This window comes from Anomaloglossus baeobatrachus, chromosome 2, assembly GCF_048569485.1.
Source record: "Anomaloglossus baeobatrachus isolate aAnoBae1 chromosome 2, aAnoBae1.hap1, whole genome shotgun sequence".
Classification (NCBI taxonomy): Eukaryota; Metazoa; Chordata; class Amphibia; order Anura; family Aromobatidae; genus Anomaloglossus; species Anomaloglossus baeobatrachus.
Window position 1 is genome coordinate 372,660,507 of NC_134354.1, and position 19,608 is coordinate 372,680,114.

At 42.7% G+C, this 19,608-nt stretch overlaps 1 protein-coding gene across 1 annotated transcript in view; it reads left to right on the forward strand.

Moving 5' to 3' along the window:
• Nucleotides 1-18,835, forward strand: part of STK40 (serine/threonine kinase 40) — an 88,285-nt gene extending 69,450 nt beyond the window's left edge. The window contains exons 9-11 of the mRNA XM_075336049.1: nucleotides 4,381-4,500; nucleotides 6,537-6,618; nucleotides 10,635-18,835. Coding sequence (XP_075192164.1) covers nucleotides 4,381-4,500; nucleotides 6,537-6,618; nucleotides 10,635-10,880 — 448 coding nt within the window. The 3' untranslated portion in view covers nucleotides 10,881-18,835. The remainder of the gene's footprint in view (nucleotides 1-4,380; nucleotides 4,501-6,536; nucleotides 6,619-10,634) is intronic.
• Nucleotides 18,836-19,608: the final 773 nt, after the last annotated feature.

Genomic DNA, 19,608 nt, shown 5'->3' on the forward strand with positions numbered 1-19,608 from the left:
CGGCGTGCGGTCCCCCCCCAATTTTAATACCAGCCAGATAAAGCCATACGGCTGAAGGCTGGTATTCTCAGGATGGGGAGCTCCACGTTATGGGGAGCCCCCCAGCCTAACAATATCAGTCAGCAGCCGCCCAGAATTGCCGCATACATTATATGCGACAGTTCTGGGACTGTACCCGGCTCTTCCCGATTTGCCCTGGTGCGTTGGCAAATCGGGGTAATAAGGAGTTATTGGTAGCCCATAGCTGCCAATAAGTCCTAGATTAATCATGTCAGGTGTCTCCCCGAGATACCTTCCATGATTAATCTGTAAATTACAGTAAACGCACACAACTGAAAAAATCATTTATTAGAAATAAAAAGCACAAACACATTCCCTCATTACCAATTTAATCAGCCTCAAAAAGCCCTCCTTGTCCGGCGTAATCCACAGACCTCCAGCGTCGCATCCAGCTCGGCTGCATGCAGGTGACAGGAGCAGCAGAAGACCCCGACGCTCCTGTCACCTCCACGCAGCTAATGAAGGCAATAGCGCGATCAGCTGAGCTGTCACTGAGGTTACCCGCGGTCACTGGATCCAGCGGTGGATGCAGCGGTGGCCGCGGGTAACCTCAGTGACAGCTCAGCTGATCGCGCTACTCACCTCAGTTGCGGCGTGGAGCTGACCAGAGCGGCGGTGAGTAGCGCGATCAGTTGAGCTGTCACTGAGGTTACCCGCGGCCACCGCTGCATCCACTGCTGGATCCAGTGACCGCGGGTAACCTCAGTGACAGCTCAGCTGATCGCGCGGCTGTCTTCATTAGCTGCGTGAAGCTGACAGGAGCGGCTGTGTCTTCTGCTGCTCCTGTCAGCTCCATGCAGCTAATGAAGACAGCCGCGCGATCGGCTGAGCTGTCACTGATGATACCAGCCTTCAGCCGTATGGCTTTATCTGGCTGGTATTAAAATTGGGGGGGGGGGGGGGGGGGGGCGCACGCCGGTTTTTTTTAATTAATTATTTATTTCACTGCACAGTATACACACGCCCACCGGCTGCTGTGATTGGGTGCAGTGAGACACCTGTCACTCAGCGTGGGGGCGTCTCACTGCAACCAATCATAGGCGCCTGTGGGTGGGGAAAGTAGGGAATATGAAATTGTTTAATGAGCGACCGGCTTTTTCAAAAGAGGAAAAGCTGCCGTAGCAGTGTGAATGCCGTGCAGTGCTGCGTCGGGGATCGGTGAGTATGAGAGGAGGGGAAAATGACCGACAGACTGTGAGAGAGGGACAGAGATAGTGACGGACCGACAGAGAGAGAATAGAGACCGAGAGGGAGAGACCGACTGACAGAGAATAGTGATTGACAGATATTGTGACACATCACTCGTTTCCAGTTTTTTAAGTCCCCTTTACACACTGAGACTTTGCTGCACAGCGGGAAACAAAGGACCAAAGAATGGTCCTGAACGATTTGTAGCGATCAGCAACTTCACAGCAGGGGCCAGGTCGTTGATGTGTTTCACACACTGCAATGTCGCTGGGGAGGTCGCTATTACGTCACGAAACCGGTGACGTTACAGCGATGTCGTTTGCGATGTTGCAGTGTGTAAAGCCACCTTATCTCTGTCTCTTTCCCTGTCTGTCTCTTTCCCTGTCTGTCTCTTTCCCTGTCTGTCTCTTTCCCTGTCTGTCTCTTTCCCTGTCTGTCTCTTTCCCTGTCTGTCTCTTTCCCTGTCTGTCTCTTTCCCTGTCTGTCTCTTTCCCTGTCTGTCTCTTTCCCTGTCTGTCTCTTTCCCTGTCTGTCTCTTTCCCTGTCTGTCTCTTTCCCTGTCTGTCTCTTTCCCTGTCTGTCTCTTTCCCTGTCTGTCTCTTTCCCTGTCTGTCTCTTTCCCTGTCTGTCTCTTTCCCTGTCTGTCTCTTTCCCTGTCTGTCTCTTTCCCTGTCTGTCTCTTTCCCTGTCTGTCTCTTTCCCTGTCTGTCTCTTTCCCTGTCTGTCTCTTTCCCTGTCTGTCTCTTTCCCTGTCTGTCTCTTTCCCTGTCTGTCTCTTTCCCTGTCTGTCTCTTTCCCTGTCTGTCTCTTTCCCTGTCTGTCTCTTTCCCTGTCTGTCTCTTTCCCTGTCTGTCTCTTTCCCTGTCTGTCTCTTTCCCTGTCTGTCTCTTTCCCTGTCTGTCTCTTTCCCTGTCTGTCTCTTTCCCTGTCTGTCTCTTTCCCTGTCTGTCTCTTTCCCTGTCTGTCTCTTTCCCTGTCTGTCTCTTTCCCTGTCTGTCTCTTTCCCTGTCTGTCTCTTTCCCTGTCTGTCTCTTTCCCTGTCTGTCTCTTTCCCTGTCTGTCTCTTTCCCTGTCTGTCTCTTTCCCTGTCTGTCTCTTTCCCTGTCTGTCTCTTTCCCTGTCTGTCTCTTTCCCTGTCTGTCTCTTTCCCTGTCTGTCTCTTTCCCTGTCTGTCTCTTTCCCTGTCTGTCTCTTTCCCTGTCTGTCTCTTTCCCTGTCTGTCTCTTTCCCTGTCTGTCTCTTTCCCTGTCTGTCTCTTTCCCTGTCTGTCTCTTTCCCTGTCTGTCTCTTTCCCTGTCTGTCTCTTTCCCTGTCTGTCTCTTTCCCTGTCTGTCTCTTTCCCTGTCTGTCTCTTTCCCTGTCTGTCTCTTTCCCTGTCTGTCTCTTTCCCTGTCTGTCTCTTTCCCTGTCTGTCTCTTTCCCTGTCTGTCTCTTTCCCTGTCTGTCTCTTTCCCTGTCTGTCTCTTTCCCTGTCTGTCTCTTTCCCTGTCTGTCTCTTTCCCTGTCTGTCTCTTTCCCTGTCTGTCTCTTTCCCTGTCTGTCTCTTTCCCTGTCTGTCTCTTTCCCTGTCTGTCTCTTTCCCTGTCTGTCTCTTTCCCTGTCTGTCTCTTTCCCTGTCTGTCTCTTTCCCTGTCTGTCTCTTTCCCTGTCTGTCTCTTTCCCTGTCTGTCTCTTTCCCTGTCTGTCTCTTTCCCTGTCTGTCTCTTTCCCTGTCTGTCTCTTTCCCTGTCTGTCTCTTTCCCTGTCTGTCTCTTTCCCTGTCTGTCTCTTTCCCTGTCTGTCTCTTTCCCTGTCTGTCTCTTTCCCTGTCTGTCTCTTTCCCTGTCTGTCTCTTTCCCTGTCTGTCTCTTTCCCTGTCTGTCTCTTTCCCTGTCTGTCTCTTTCCCTGTCTGTCTCTTTCCCTGTCTGTCTCTTTCCCTGTCTGTCTCTTTCCCTGTCTGTCTCTTTCCCTGTCTGTCTCTTTCCCTGTCTGTCTCTTTCCCTGTCTGTCTCTTTCCCTGTCTGTCTCTTTCCCTGTCTGTCTCTTTCCCTGTCTGTCTCTTTCCCTGTCTGTCTCTTTCCCTGTCTGTCTCTTTCCCTGTCTGTCTCTTTCCCTGTCTGTCTCTTTCCCTGTCTGTCTCTTTCCCTGTCTGTCTCTTTCCCTGTCTGCCTCTTTCCCTGTCTGCCTCTTTCCCTGTCTGCCTCTTTCCCTGTCTGCCTCTTTCCCTGTCTGCCTCTTTCCCTGTCTGCCTCTTTCCCTGTCTGCCTCTTTCCCTGTCTGCCTCTTTCCCTGTCTGCCTCTTTCCCTGTCTGCCTCTTTCCCTGTCTGCCTCTTTCCCTGTCTGCCTCTTTCCCTGTCTGCCTCTTTCCCTGTCTGCCTCTTTCCCTGTCTGCCTCTTTCCCTGTCTGCCTCTTTCCCTGTCTGCCTCTTTCCCTGTCTGCCTCTTTCCCTGTCTGCCTCTTTCCCTGTCTGCCTCTTTCCCTGTCTGCCTCTTTCCCTGTCTGCCTCTTTCCCTGTCTGCCTCTTTCCCTGTCTGCATTGTGACACACCAACATTGCATTTAAGGGCGTGGCTGCGCATTCTTCTGAAGTTCTGGCTGCACAGTGGCTCCCAGCTCCATTCGCTTTAATGGAGGCAGGTTTTTTGTTGAATAACTGTAAAGCGCGGGGTTAAAATTTCCCCTCAAAACATAGCCTATGACGCTCTCAGGGTCCAGAAGTGAGTGTGCATAATCACACACACCACACACACACCTTTATATATTAAATTGACAGAGGCATGGGAAGGGTTAAAATGCTGCTGATTTGTATCACAAAAAGCAGAAGCTCAGCTGTGTAGTACTGCCGCGGACGTTATGGACATAAGTTTTTGCCATCCTTGGGACGTAACTGCAAATAGTTTACCACAATTAGCAGTCCAATCTGAATGTACAATTATGCCTTTGTGAGAGAGGGTTAATATCTCCATTCTTCACAGTTCAGTCAGTTCCTGTACTGGAATTTTGTGACTGTTTACACTGTGCTGTATAGGTACATTCATCTGATAAAGGTCACATCAACATCCATGCCAACTTTAAAGTTACAAATCCAAATCACCTGAAATAATGAACTAATTAATTTAAAGTTTTTATGTTTTTTTTTTTTCAATGACAGAGATGGCAGGGTGTCAGAGAGCACAGTGTGCCTCATTAGAAAGTTATTGGTTTTGGATCCACAACATCGTTTGACTGCATCAGAAGTTCTGGAGTCTCTTGGCGGCATCATATCCTCATGGTTAGTTACTCCAGTTCTGATAATATTAAGGCTCTCTATACACTATTAGCCCTGTACTTTAAACATATTGTTTTCAAAGGGGTTGTCCACTGTTAGGCCAGCCCCTTCTGATTCCACATGTTTTCCCCTGGTAAAATAAGAGTGTCTATATTCACCTCCACAACTGGTACGGTTCTAGCGGTGCCTGGCTCATGTGGTGTTGTAACGTCGCGCAAGCCCCTTGTCTTGTCAGCTTCTGTCTGCCTTTGAGTAAACGAGCTAATCAACATAAAGTGTGCGCTACGGTTTTGTACCTTGATCAATGGCTGTCCCCATATGGTATATACAATGTATGATGCACCACAGGCTTCCACACAGTATAATGCTAATTACACCCACCATATGATGGCCATACAGTTCAGACACACAATGATGTTTCCCACAGTTCCCTCCTACAAGTACTGAGTGGCAATGGAGGAAAAACACATGTAGTACTTTGACTCACTGTTCGGTCTGTTATATTCAGACTGCGGTTCCATGCAGCAGGCACGACGTACTAATGTCATAGGCCAAGTCTCAGTGTAGCAGACACTATGTGCCGACGGGAGCTTGCTTCTGCGAATTTTGCTGCGGAAAACCTGCGGATTTATCTAGCTAAATCCGCAGGTTTCATAAAGTACAGACACTCCCTATGTTATCCAAGGGACATGGGGAGTGTCTGTGTCCACGATGCGGAATGTGCTGCTGCGGAATATGCTGTGGATCTCCCGCAACCGCATATAACTGCATGTCAATTTATTCCTGCGGAATTATGTGCAGAAATCACGGCCCTCCACTATGGAGATAGAGGCTGGGACGTCCGCAGGTTAATCGCATGAAAGTCTGCAGGTTTACCGCAGCTATTCCGCTGGAATCCCGCAGCTAAAAATAGCTGCGGATGCTGGCGGGCGGCTGCGGTGTACCTGCGGCCGTACCTGCAGTTATATCTGCAGGTACGAGCTCCCGTGGGCACATAGCCTTAGGGTATGATTCCACTTGCGTATGACTCATGTGAGTCTCGCATTTGTGTCACCTGGCACGGCACACTCTCCTGACAGGAGCGCCTCAGCTGTAGAGAAATACATGCAGCCGACCAGCTCCTGTCAGGAGAGTGTGCGCCGTGCCGGGTGATGCCGATGCGAGAATCGCATGAGTCATACGCAAATTGAATCGTACCCTTAGAGGGTGAATGGGGTCTCCCTATAGCAGCACTGTTGAAATTAAGATAGTGAGTGAGAGCAACTGTGCCGATCCACATCACACGCCTCCTCCCGGATTACAGCCTTTTGGCAGTCCAGGTCTGTGGAAGCGTCAATGTTTCCATTCCAGTCCTGGAAATTGCCATTGCAGTAGGATTCTTTGCAATCCATTTTATATATATATAATATATAGAATGTGGAATACATGTGTATTATTACAGTTTACATTTGCACAGTAGAATTTGTTTCTTCCATTGATTTAGTCCTAGTTAATATTAAATTGGCTTACTGAATAGGACTAAACATGGCTTCATTTATGAGCCCTTAAAAGTCCCTTAGAAAACAGGGTTGTGTAAGATGTTCTCGATCAACACCGTGAATCACATTTATCAAGTAGTTTGGGGGGGTGCACACCTTTTTTTTTAAACTGCAGCCCATACAAAATTATCAACCTAAAAATGATCCTGCTTTATTTTGTCAAACCTTTTTAACTCGTTCCTGCCATTACATCAGGAACAACTTCACTGAGGCATGAGGTTAGGTGGTTTCTAATCGCAAAGTCTGGAGCACAGTTCATTCTTTTTTTAATACGTTTTGTAAAGATCATCTTGCAGCAGTCTGAACTCAGGTGAATATTTCACTACATGAATCCATAATCATCAATATCCTTATTCCAGTGTAGATTTCTATTGCTCTGACAGCAAGCTGAGATGTTTAAACCCATCTGTAGCCCCTTTTCCCAAGATTTTCCATCTGGGTATTTCTAGTAATCTTCATAAATGTTGGGAATTTTATAACACAGCCTATTCTTGTTTCCAGGCAATCTATGTCCTCTCTGAGCGGCCCGCTGCAAGTTGTACCTGACATTGATCATGTTACTAGTCCGGAGAACTCACAAGAGGTAAGAGCTAAGGCACATTTATCCTCAGTAACGTTTGTAGATAGATGGATAGACAGATATTATAATTTATTTTTTTTTTTTATACCTCTATGCTATGTGGCTCACTTTTCTTTTTATATTTCTCTTTTTAAACCTTCTAACATTAATAACAATTAACATGGAATTAGTAGTTTGAACTGCTTATTTCATATTCATTTGAAGAAAAAAAAAATTACACCCCTCCTACCCCCCACACTCTTTTATTCCTTGAGTAATACCCAACAAATTTTCAATGGACCCCAGAATGACCATTGATCTTTTTATGGCTGTCATGAAGTCCCTTTTCTACAGAAGTCTCCCTTTCAGACATCCGTGTTTAACCAGGTACAAGTCACATGCATCGGTGTGATCAAACGTGTGTCACACGTGTGACATCAGTGTTACATGTACCGAAAACACAGGTCTTTTGAAATAAAAAGATTTTCTATATTCACCTGTATCCAGCGCTGCTGTCTTCGGCTCTGCTGTCAGCTGCTTCTGACCCCTGCTCATTATATTCATTGATTTATTTACTGAACTGAGGACCTGGAAGCTGGAGCATCACCGGGGACAGCATCGCCGGGGACAGGTGAGTATTCAGCTAGCAGTCTGTGTGCAGTGACGTCCATAAAGTCAATGGAGTTCCCAATGTACTCTGATGACCTCCTGATTACACCCCCGCTACAGCAGGTGTCACCATGGTTACTTCACGGGTTCATCAGAGTTCATTGGGAACTCCAATGACCTCCTGCACATCACTGCACACACACTGCTTGCTAAAGACTCACCTGTCCCTGGCGCTGTCCCCGGTAATGCTGTCCCCGTGGTGCTGTGCCCGCGATGCTATCATTGCAATGCTCTGGGTTCCAGGTCCTCAGTGCAGTGAATAATCAATGAATATAGTGAGCTGGGGTCAGAAGCAGGAGACCGCAGAGCTGAAGAAAACCGCACTGGATGCAGGTGAATATAGAAAATCTTTTTATTTCAGAAGACCAGTGTTTTTCTCCTGTACGTGTCACACTAATGGCATCAATGTGTGATCCGTCTGACACCCGTGCTGCCGGAGAAAAAACGGACATGTCTCCCGTGTGAAATAGCGGGGCCACAAGGGAGTCACATGGTCTGTGTGAGTAACACTATAGAATAACATGGTTACGTGTGGCATCTGTGTTTAAAATCTGATGTCACATGTACCGGAAACACGGATGTCTGAAAGGGGCCTTACACTTGCACACTGGAATAAGATCACGCTGTAAGCAGTGTGGAGATCTCGCAGCTTTCTGCCTGTCCTAGTGGTCACAGCTCTGGTAACAGAAGCCCTGTGCTCTTCTGCAGCGCCCCTCCTTTCCTTACTCTTGTAATTGAGTGAAAGAAGAGTCAGGCCTTTTGAGATAGCTGTTCACCATGTGAAAAAGGGTTTTAGAGCTCTTTTCCACTTGTGCATAGCTTCTGATGCGAGAGCATTGGAAGTGATATGCTAGTGGCACTCTGCTGCGGGTGTCAGCAGAGGGTCATGCGACTGTGATGTGATCTCCGCTCCTGTGATGCGATCGCAAGAAGATGGAGTACTTTCTCCCCATCTCCTTCGTTGTCTGTCCCTGCATGCACCGCACTGCAGTCACCTAACATGCGAGTGCAGTGCAATTTTACACACACGTGAGCCGAGACTCTGTACAATCGCAGCGTGCTGCAATTGTGCCGAGAGCCCGATTCCTGGGGAGAGAAAAAACGGGACAGATGAAGCGGTTTCGTTGATTAACACTGGTGCGCGTGCAATCCATTTTATTTAATTTATTTATTTATTTATTTATTTATTAATTTTATTTTTTTTAATTGGATCGCGCACTCGCAAGAAAATCGCAAATGGAAAAGCGCCCTTAAGAAAACACACAAGAATGGAACACACAGGCCCTAATTGATACTTCTGCACCTGGCTTTTTTTTTTTTTTTTTTGTGGGAGTTTTTTTTTTTTTTCAGCTTTTATTTGCACTCAATTCATTATATTTTCTCCTGATTATTGACTAGTATTTTGTGTGCTCGTCTGGTTTTTTTTTTTTGTTTTTTTGTTTTCCTTTTCTTGTCTCTCCACTTTGTGGGCTGAGTTTAGCGTTCCAGATGTTTTTGCCTAATTCATCAATTGCTACTTTTTTTTTTTTAAAAAGCGACATGTTGTGCAACTCTACTCCCGTCGCCCCCTAGGGTAGTTTTATGCAACCTTTTCTAAAGTCACATCTTTCATATTTTTTTTTTTAAAAGATGTGACTTTTTGCCCAAAAAGGCTAAAAATCGTTGACAGGAAAGAAGCCATCTTTTTTTACCTTTTGTGGCAAATTCATGAATTTTGCTCACCATTTTGATGAATTTGCTGCAATAAACCTCCAAGAATAAAAAGTGACCTACAATAAATGCACATCATAAATCAGGGCTGACATTTAATTTACTGCAGAGTTTTTCTGACCCTAAGGACTTTGGATTTTTGCTGTGCAAGAAAAAAGTTCTGAAATCTCCTGCACTGCCGGTTATTTTATTTTTTTTCCTTCCAGGTTTGAACCTATCCAAACACTTTTTTTTTTTTTTTTTTTTTTTTCCCTACATACTAAATGTGTTCTCAAAGTGTACCTAAGGATAGGCTTCAAGGGCTATTCCAATTTGCAAGATCCTATACTAGTATGTAGTAGACGTAATAATATTAGAAAATAGCTCCAATTAGAAATGTAGTATAGTTCTCCTGATAGAGCCATGTCTCTTACCTCATGTGCAGGGTATTGCAGCTTAGGTATCCATGGTTACAACAACTCATGTATTGAGTTAGTTGCTCGTGGTTGTAACTATGGATACCACAAGTTGCAATGCTCTGCACATCAGGTAAGAAACTATGGCTATATCAGAACAACTAGATTACATTTCTAATTGGAGGTATTTGCTATTAATAGTTAATAATAATAATAATAATAATAATAATAATAATAATAATAATAATAATAATAATAATAATTATATTATTTATTATTATTATTATTATTATTATTATTATTATTATCAATAATATATATTGGGATAGGATCTTGCAGATGGGAATACCTCTTTAAGGTAATAGTCCCACAAAGTAGTTGCATAAAATGAATAAAGGAAACAAAACAAAAATCCTGTATTTGTTTTTACGACCTTTTGATATTACTTTTAAGCCATTATTTTATGTTTCATTATATTGCAACGTTAAATTTACAGTACACTAACTTGCCCAAGCTTACAAACTCCTTTCATGTTAAAGGGATGCTCCAACCTTAAATAAGAATGTCAGAAAAAATATATATTGTTATAACATTTTAGAAATGTGTATTTAAAGGGAACTTGTCATTTGATTAATGCTGCATGAAACTGAGTGCGATTGCAGCCCAGTAAGTTTTTTTGGCTAAGGCTACACTGTGACTTTCCTCAGGTTGTGTGACAAATTGTGCAACGGCCAAACAAAGACTATTTGGAGATATATAATTTTGTGTTTTTATTAAAAAAAACCCCGACAACAAACCTGTGACTTTCATGGAAGTCTATGGGCAAGTGAATCGCATGCGACCTTAAAGCGACGGAAATCCATCACATTTGGAAACCTTTTTCAGAAAGTCATGGGTTACAATGCAACAAGCTAGTAAATCACGAGATACAATGTTACAGAGAAGCAGTGTCACATGTCACGTGTAGCCCTAGCCTAACTGAAGCGCTATTACTGGGGATTCAGATCTGGTAGCACTCGAAAGTGAGTGCAGTCACTCAACATAAGGGTCGGTCTGGAGGGTTGCACTTGGGGTGGTGGAATGCAGCACTGATATCTTGGCCATGCTAAAGGTTCGCCAAGGTCCACTGATTTACATATGATAAAACTTGTCAGTTTTGGGAGTGACACGCTCCCTTTAAACACCACTCAACCTTACCTATCCATTACTGTCTGCAGTACTGATGGCAACCTCGCATTTATTACTTCCAACTTTTATGACCCTTAGGCAAAGGTGACTGAGGAGTCCTCACAGTACGAGTTTGAAAACTACATGCGACAACAGCTTCTATTGGCAGAAGAGAAAAACACAATCCACGAAGCCAAGAACTTTCCTCAAAAACGTCAGTTTGGCAATTTCCCCCCAATAAGAAGACTGGGGTATGACGCTCAGGCAATGAGCCCTTTGGACGCTGCAATTTTGGCCCAGCGATACCTTCCTCCCCCGCACCTCTCTCTTCCCAATGCTCACTAACCTTTTTTTTTATTTTTTAATTTTTTTTTTACACCTGAATATCCATTTCTTTGGAAAAAAATCATGGACTTACAAGTGGATAAATCCTTTCAGTCGTGAAAGACCACATGGTGCTAACCCCCTTTTCTTCCTCTTACTTTTGCTCCCCTTTATTCTAGTTTAAAAAAATACCATTGCACATAAGTCCTGTAAGTATTCCCTCCCCATAATCCTATAGCAATACACTTTCCAGCACAAGAAATATCAACTAATGTAGCAATCTTTAGTTTGACAGGGGTTTTTTGTTTTTTTTTTTTAGGGGTTTTTGGCTGCATACCTAGCGGGCTCTGCGCTGCAGCATTAAGTATCAATAAGTGTGTAGTCTTTCCCTGGTATGTTTTATCCCTACTGCATCATCCCATCTTGTAGAAAGATTCTTTTTTGCAATCGGCCTTTTTATATATCCATATAGATCTATACATAGACATTAAATCTACCTCTTCTTTTTTTTTTTTTTTTTTTAAGTAGGATTCCACAAAGTTAAGAAATGCAGCATTAAGTGGAGACTGCTGTGGAACAGATGTCTTTTATTTGCTATTTGTTCATAAAGTCATCCCCCTTCTAAATAATGGGGAGGTATAATCTAGATAGTGTGTACATATATAAATATATATATATCCTTATAGAGAGATATATATTTGATATTGAATATCCGCTGGATTGCAATATCCGTGTAGGAAGAATAAGCTGTGTTTATAACCACCAGGCTGATAACGTCCCATATTCTCTACGCCTGTAAGCAGACGTATGCTTTTTGGTTTTTTGTTTTTTTTTTCTTTGGTAAGTTTTATTCCCTTCGTTTTTTTGTTTTGTTTTTTATTTATTAGTGTTTCCTTATTTGCCGCCGTTCCATTGTAAAGCACGGTAGGACTTGTTCTGCATGATAATCTTGTGTGACAAACTGGATGGATGAAGATGAGCAGACTTGTCCTGTATGCATAAAGTAACATAAATGGTATTCAGCTCTACTGTATGAAACAACCATCAAGAAAATTAACTCTGTGATCTTCATATATGTATATAAATGCCACACTTCCTTCCGGTTACTATAGAAGACATGGAACACTGAAAAGGTGGAGATCTTTCTGAAAACACCGTATACGATCATAATCTTCATTACGAACGTGTCTCGTAGATTTGAAATTGCTTTATGACTGCAGGTTTCTTTTTTGATCTTCTCTCCCCCTCTAAATCGAATGGCCACAGCCATATACGGCCCAAGTGTTCAGCACTCACGTGAATACCCCATGGAGTTTGATAGCTGCAGCTTGTACAGACAGACAACCAGTGGGCAGAATTTGGGACTCTGCAATGGAACGGCAGGGATGAAATGGGAGGTTATTTTACCAATGTTGCTGCTGGTTTGAAAGTTTTTTTTTTTTGTTTTTTTAATCATTAATTTGGAGAATCCCTTTAAATTGTCGACTATTAGCTGTGAGTCACCTTATACGAACGTAAAAATGTGGCTTCCCTCACAAACTGACCAGCTCTTTGGTTCATACAATGGTTACTAGTGTAGGAACGTGGCCAGACTGGACCATCCGTCTCCAACAGTAGTAAAACACCTCACGTGGGGCAAGCTGCTTTTCTATTGAAGGAGGCTGATGGACTGATCTAATCACATGCTCCTCCATGAGCAGTCAAGGACAAGGAAAGTGTTAAAGCCTTTTAAATTGTTTGGCAAAAAAGCTCACAAATGGCCATCTAGTATATTTTATGTAGGTGAACACCAATCATACCAGTGGTGCGGAGCCCTCTGTTCCGTCTAACTTCACCACCACAAAAAGAGGAACACTGAATGGCGTGGAGGTTCAACATGCTCACTGCTACTTCAATTAGTGTGTATAGGCATGTGGAAACAGATTAGTGTTAGGGGTACTTTGCACACTACGACATCACAAGCCGATGCTTGCGATGCAGAGCACGATAGTCCCCGTCGCAGCTGCGATATCATGGTGATAGCTGGCGTAGCGAACATTATCGCTACGCTAGCTTCACATGCACTCACCTGTCCCGCGACGTCGCTCTGGCCGGCGACCCGCCTTCTTATTAAGGGGGCGGGTCGTGTGGCGTCACAGCGACGGCAGGCGGCCAATAGAAGCGGAGTGGCGGAGATGAGCGGGACGTAAACATCCCACCCACCTCCTTCCTTCCACATAGCTGGCGTGAGCCGCAGGACGCAGGTAGATGTTCCTCGCTCCTGCGGCTTCACACACAGCGATGTGTGATGCCGCTGGAACGAGGAAGAACATCATAACATCGGTCATTTCCAAATTATGGAAATGACTGACGCTACACCGATGATACGATTATGACGATTTTGCGCTCGTTAATCGTATCAAAAAGGCTTTACACCCTACGATATCGCCTGCGACGCCGGATGTGCGTCACTTTCAATTTGACCCCACCGACCTCGCACCTGCGATGTCGTAGTGTGCAAAGTGCCCCTTACACTTGGCTGTTTTTATCAGCCTCTTTCAATGGAGTGGTGGGCACACATTCTCCCTAGTGGTCCTTTCAATCTCCATACTGCAGTAATGCTTGGGAGTGAAAGAGGCGCTCACTGATGTAGACCTCTCTAACAATTGTATTTCTATTGTTTTTCTCCCATTTATCTGATATTGAGATCTTAACCTAAACATAGCTCAACATTATTGTAGCCCTGGACATCCCCTTTAAATAGGGACGAGCTGACTTTCCATACATAGTATTGGAGAACTGTGACAGTGTTTGGGTAGCTGCCCTTCTCTAACCTTAGACAACCCGTTTTAATAACCAGATTTGCCCCCATTTGTGTTTTTTGTTTTTTTTATGCCTACCTATAGAATTTACATTTCTGAATTTCTTTATATTTTCCCTTTATGGCGTATGTAAAGCCAATAAGAGCTGTGTATATTATATTCCGGTACCCAGTCTGATGGAAGGCTCACTGTGTCAGTAATTGCCATATTAATCCATTTTACATTTGTCTTGAATATCATGATGCATATGTCAATGTTCCTAATAGTTGGGAATGTTCTCCCTTGTAATCACGTCTTCATAGGACCTTGTCGATAGGTTCCCTAGCTCTCATGTGTATGTCACCTACACCTATTTGGCAGAACCACATGTGGAGCTTCTGTGCCTCTGCACTAAGGTGGGAGTTATACCTTTTTGTTTTCATTCTTTTTCACAACCTTTTCAATCTATGAAGGGGTTGATTTCAACCACAACCGTGAAGAACTTTCTCAATGACTGAGCCATCACCAATGCCCTTTTCTTGCCACCACATATTCCCAGTCCCAGACGTGCTTTTCTTATTCCTATCCCTTTGCATATGTGACCGGACAGTGGTGTGTCTTGCCCTACTGTTTCTAACTATGAACTCTGTATATTGCCTTCTTCTAGGTTTATTTTATAGTCTAACATTTCATTGTGTGGGATGTGTATGTCATTTGCTGAGAAATATACTGGTTTATGCAAACATGCACCTTTTGAGTCGCTAAAAGGTTTAATTTTAAGCCTTTTTATTTTTATCCATTCTGTGAGCATTAAGGATTTCATGATATGTTACCGCAGGAAAAACTCCGGTGCAGTCACTACATTGTTGTGATTCCGAAGCAATATCTTACACCGGCACTGTCGGAAAGTCGCTACTTTCTCACCAACAGACTCTTAACTGTACGACTGAGAGCTGCCACGTGTGCATCACATACTGAAGACCTGACTAGCTTTGGATGAACCATTTTATTGGGTCCGGCCTTCAACGTCTTTCCTCAACCATTCTGCATACATTGAACTCCCTCATATAATGGGTTAAAAACCAACTATGTAATAATGGCCCCGGGATGAAAATACTGGAACCATGACTGTGACGGCATATCGGGGAATCTACATCTCTGTACAGTAATTTTGTGTATTCTTCTTCTTTTTTTAGGATATTTTTTTTTTTTTTCCCGGTTTGGTGATGTATTGAGCAATAGTGGCAAGCGACTGCATTAAACTTTTTTTTTTTTTTTTTTATTATATAAGGATTTGTACAGTGTTCAGAGTATAGATATTGAAGAAAAGAAAGGCACACCATAGTTGTAAAAAGATGACCATGTAATTTTCTGGCTTGCATGCCTACTTCTGCCTATGTACAATATAAAGACCCTGACCATAGTCCTATGATGGTATATTGTTTTATGTGGGAAGATTTGCAATACAAAATGCCTTGAAATGTTCTGATTGATGTGCTTCATTTACTGTCTGTGGAATTCAGCTAAAAGCTATTGTTTGTCTGAGAATGTCCCCACCAGGGAATAGCTCCTGGGGGATCTTCACAAGCTCTAAGAAAACTAAAGCTAAAATAGAAGAATATGTATTTTTAATACTGACATTAGATACAAAGATATTTATATTCACATTGCAGCGTCTTTATTTCGGGTCTCTAGCTAGCGCAGTGTTAGAATTATTCACCCTCACCCAGTCAAAGTGCCTAGTCATGGAGGGCATGGTGGATTGGGAATGCATCTGGAAACCTTTATTATTGGCTGGAAAACATTGTGAATTTTGGCTATATCAGACAGGTGTTTTTTGACTTTTTTTGTGATCACATTTAGTGCTATGATTATCTGTGTTTTGGGGTGGAATTTTTCTTTTAGTGAATAAAGCTATTCCGAGATGGAAGTCATACAAATCTTATTTCCATTATGCTGGGTTATCTAGTTGCTCTGGTTACAAAACATTCAGCACCCATATAAACCACCATGTATTTATATTGCTGGGTGAAATGGACGCGTGTGCTATATGTAAATTGCTCACCAAGAGTCATCTGGCAGTTTTTAGTAAAGAATCGTGCAGTCATGGCCCACCTGACAGCTCTTGGAGCTTGTGGTTTTATTGATAGCGATACCATGTAGGACAACAATGCACAATGGCAATGGATAGTTAGGACTGCAGAATTTGGTGAGCAGTTTTGTATATAGCATGTGCTGTTTAACTTTTTCATACATAAATCTGAAATGGACAATTTGTCAGTGACATAATGTTTAAAGGTGATAGGATCGAAATGTAAACAGTTCCCGGTATCCGACCCGGACGAGTATGTCTGGAAATTGCAAAAGGTCATATAGTTTAACAGTTACAGTTCGACTGTGCTTCCATGTCCCCAAACTTGTAAGGTTTTACTGTGTGGTTTTTGTTTTTTTTTTCTTTTGGTATATGTCTGAAAAAAATATACCATTTTAAAAAATATGGTCAAACTGAAGCGTAATTGAACTACACCTATGGCTCCCCTGATTAATTTTTATATTTTTTTTTAGTGGTTTTCAGACATATTTTAAAGCCATGGACTCACAATTTGAGAGCTTAAAGTTAACTTGTCATCTGATTCATGGTGCCTGAGCCACATGCAGCATGACATGGGCTGCTTTATTGGTTTGGGCAGCAGATGAGTCAGATGCAATGTTTTTTTTTTTAATTTTTTTTTTGTTCTCATAAAATTGGTTTCCCCCCAAAAAAATCTGAGCCCTGTGACAGCTGTATTGATTAACAGCCCATGGAAGACATCTTCTGCCCATCATAGATTTACAACCAGCTCCCTTTTACAGCAGTGGGAGTGCACTTGTGCAGGCATGTATAGACTTGAGCGCTGAGAGGGCTCGAAGGAGTCCAATGCTCCTGATTTATTAAAGGGGTTGTCCACTACTCTTTGATGACCTATCCTTTCGGATAGGTCATCAATGCCTGATCAGCCGAGGTCTGACGCCTGACACACCCATTAATCGGCTGTTCTCTGCTGGAAATGCTAAATTTTGGAGCTCCTCCATCTTCTGATAGCAACCGTACCTGGGCACCGCACATCTGCCTCCTATTGAATGGGAGGTGGATGGGCAGTACACTGCTGTTATCAGTTAAGAGTTGCTCTGGAACGAAGCATTTCCAGTTGTCATTGGCACCGTGAACAACTGAGGTTAGAGGTACAGTTTGTCTGACCCTGGCTGATCAGACATTAATGACCTATCCTAAGGATAAGCAATCACTGTAAAAGTGCTAGACAACGCCTTTTGAATAGGCAAGTGCTTCTTAACACTAGAAGTCCCAGAGAGGGGTCGTTTAACATTTCTACCTTTGAGCCAACAGACCGCAAATCCTTCAGGTCATTCGACCAGTCTCTGCGTTCCACTCGCCAATCTTGAGGTAGAGGAGTAGTCTCCTCATCTGCAAGATAAAAATTTCAAATTAACGTTTTGGTTCTAAATAAAAAAAGATAGTCTAAGGGTCATTTGACCCTCTTTCGGGACTTCAGGGGGGAGCCCGAAATTTCTGGGACTTCTAGTGTTAATGAATCACATGTCTAACAAGTGGCGTGTGCCTTTTCTGCACCATATCAGAAATCTTTTTGGCGTAAGGTACGCCACAGTTATTCTTGAATTAAGTTTTTTTTTTTTGTTGTTTTTTCCATCAGTGTTAGTGATGCACATTTTCATTGCTTAAAACACATTAGGGTGGTCTAATATCAAAACAACATGACCAGTTCCCTTTTAAATAGAATTTTCAGGGTGGTGTGTCAAACTAAAAAATGAAAAAATGTCATTTAAAAACAAATGCAGAAACCTTAGGGCCCCTTGACATTGCGTTTTTACCTACGTTCAGTGGTCCCGTCGGCGGTGCTTCTGTCCAAACACAGCTTTCAGACGCCTGCGCCGACGGGGCCATAGACTATAATGGACCAGACTGAGTCGGCGTGTGCGCTGTCTTGCACGGTTTTCGGGCAGACATGCTTTCTGCAGGCAGAGTCAGCGTGTGCAAGACAGAGCACACACTGACTGTCTGCTCCATTATAGTCAATGGCCTCGTCGGTGCATGCGTCCAAAAATGCAATGTAAAAGCGGCCTAAAGGATAAAACTACTTTGCAACATATTATCAAAATTCCTCTGCATATATAGCTGTGTATCAGCACATAATCACTGTATGCAAGTCCACAGACTTTAGTGGTGGGAACTAGTGACTTATTTCAGTAATTTTGTCTTTCAATTTCTTTATTCTGTTGTCCTTTTTATTACTGCAACATGAGACCCATAAAAAGCCCATTCATGGTTTTTGTTTCTCCCCCCCGCCCCCACCCTCACCCCCTTTTTCATTAATAAGATGGACATGCAGACACATCTAGAATAGTGCTAATACATGATAGTATATCTGGCATGAACTGTTTATACTGTATAACCTGACCCATACAATTGTTAAATAACCACTGTTGAGAGGGCATTAGAATATTCTCTACCACTGAAAATCTGACTAGGGTGGGAGATGCATATGTATCGCCCTCACCACTTCTTTTTTTTCTCCGCTTTTAAATTTTGGTTTTAATACAGGCAATAAGAAATGTTTTAAAACCTGTCTAATATTTTAGCAGTCTATCCGAAAAGCTTTGTGTACCTCGTTTTGATGGAAAAATAAAACATGTAGGTTAGACCTTTCTATGTAAAAATGTTTAATCTGGTTTATAAGCCATTGTTTCTTTCTTGGAAAGATATTGTTGCTGCATGTTGCATAAAGTGGTAGATTTCCAAGGCTCCTGTATTCTATGTGGGAGTCATTTTTACAACACTTAAGGTTCACTTATGCACGGCATGCAGCAATTATGATACCATTGCTATATCTAACTGTAAATTGAATCATGGTCGGTGAACCATTGAAGACATAACGTAGAATGTTCTAGCTTATTTGACTCATTGCACTTTTAAAAAGCTATTTTTTATATTTGTACAAATACAGAATATCTTGTTTATGTCTTGTGTTTTTAGCTATAGTTTCAGTTATTTGACTTCCATTGTAAATCCCAAGCTGGCAGGTGCCTAAAATGTGCCAAGATTGAAAATTTACTTTCAGATTGTTTAACACCTTCTTCAATAATCATACAATAAACTGGCACGGATATCTACAAATCAAATGGAGTATTGTTCTGTTTTAATATATATTTTTTTTTCATTAAAATATATACATATTTTTAGCTAGACCCAATTGCGTATGAAATTCTACTTTGCATCAGTGTCAGCAGCCATGGCTAAAAAGAAAAATTCACAATTGCCAATGTAGTTTAACCCGTAATTCAAGGGGCTGGTTAGTCTTTATGAGAATAAACCTTGATTATAACATGATGTATAGTTGAACATTTTAACCACCTCACGACCTATGACATATTTACGTTGTAGATCATGTCCCTTCCTTTGATGCAGGCTCGCACCCCGAACCTGCATGTTTCCCTGCACATGTCGGCTGGTCTCTAATAAGACAGTTGCACTCTATAGTGCTAAGGTATGTGCAACAATGAATTTAGGAATATAACATGCAATACTGCTATGGAAAATGTAAAAATTGAGATACTTAGCACACAAAAATGGGCAGTTTTAGGGTGCCCAAAAGCCAATGCCAAGATGACCTCTTATTGTTGGGTCCCTGCCTACACTACTGCCTCTTAAGAGGTCACCTTGGTTGTTGGCCTCACATAAAACTGGCCATTTTTTTGTGAAGTATCTCAATTTTTATGTTTTCTATAGCAGTATTGCAAGTTGATATTCCTATATTAATTGTTACACATCTTGGCACTACAGAGTGCAACTGTCTTAACTTTTTTTTTAAAAAACTTTTATGCTCCGTATACATTTGTTAACACTAGAAAGTTAGTACGTGTCATTAGTCTTTCTTAGATTATATGTGCCTCTA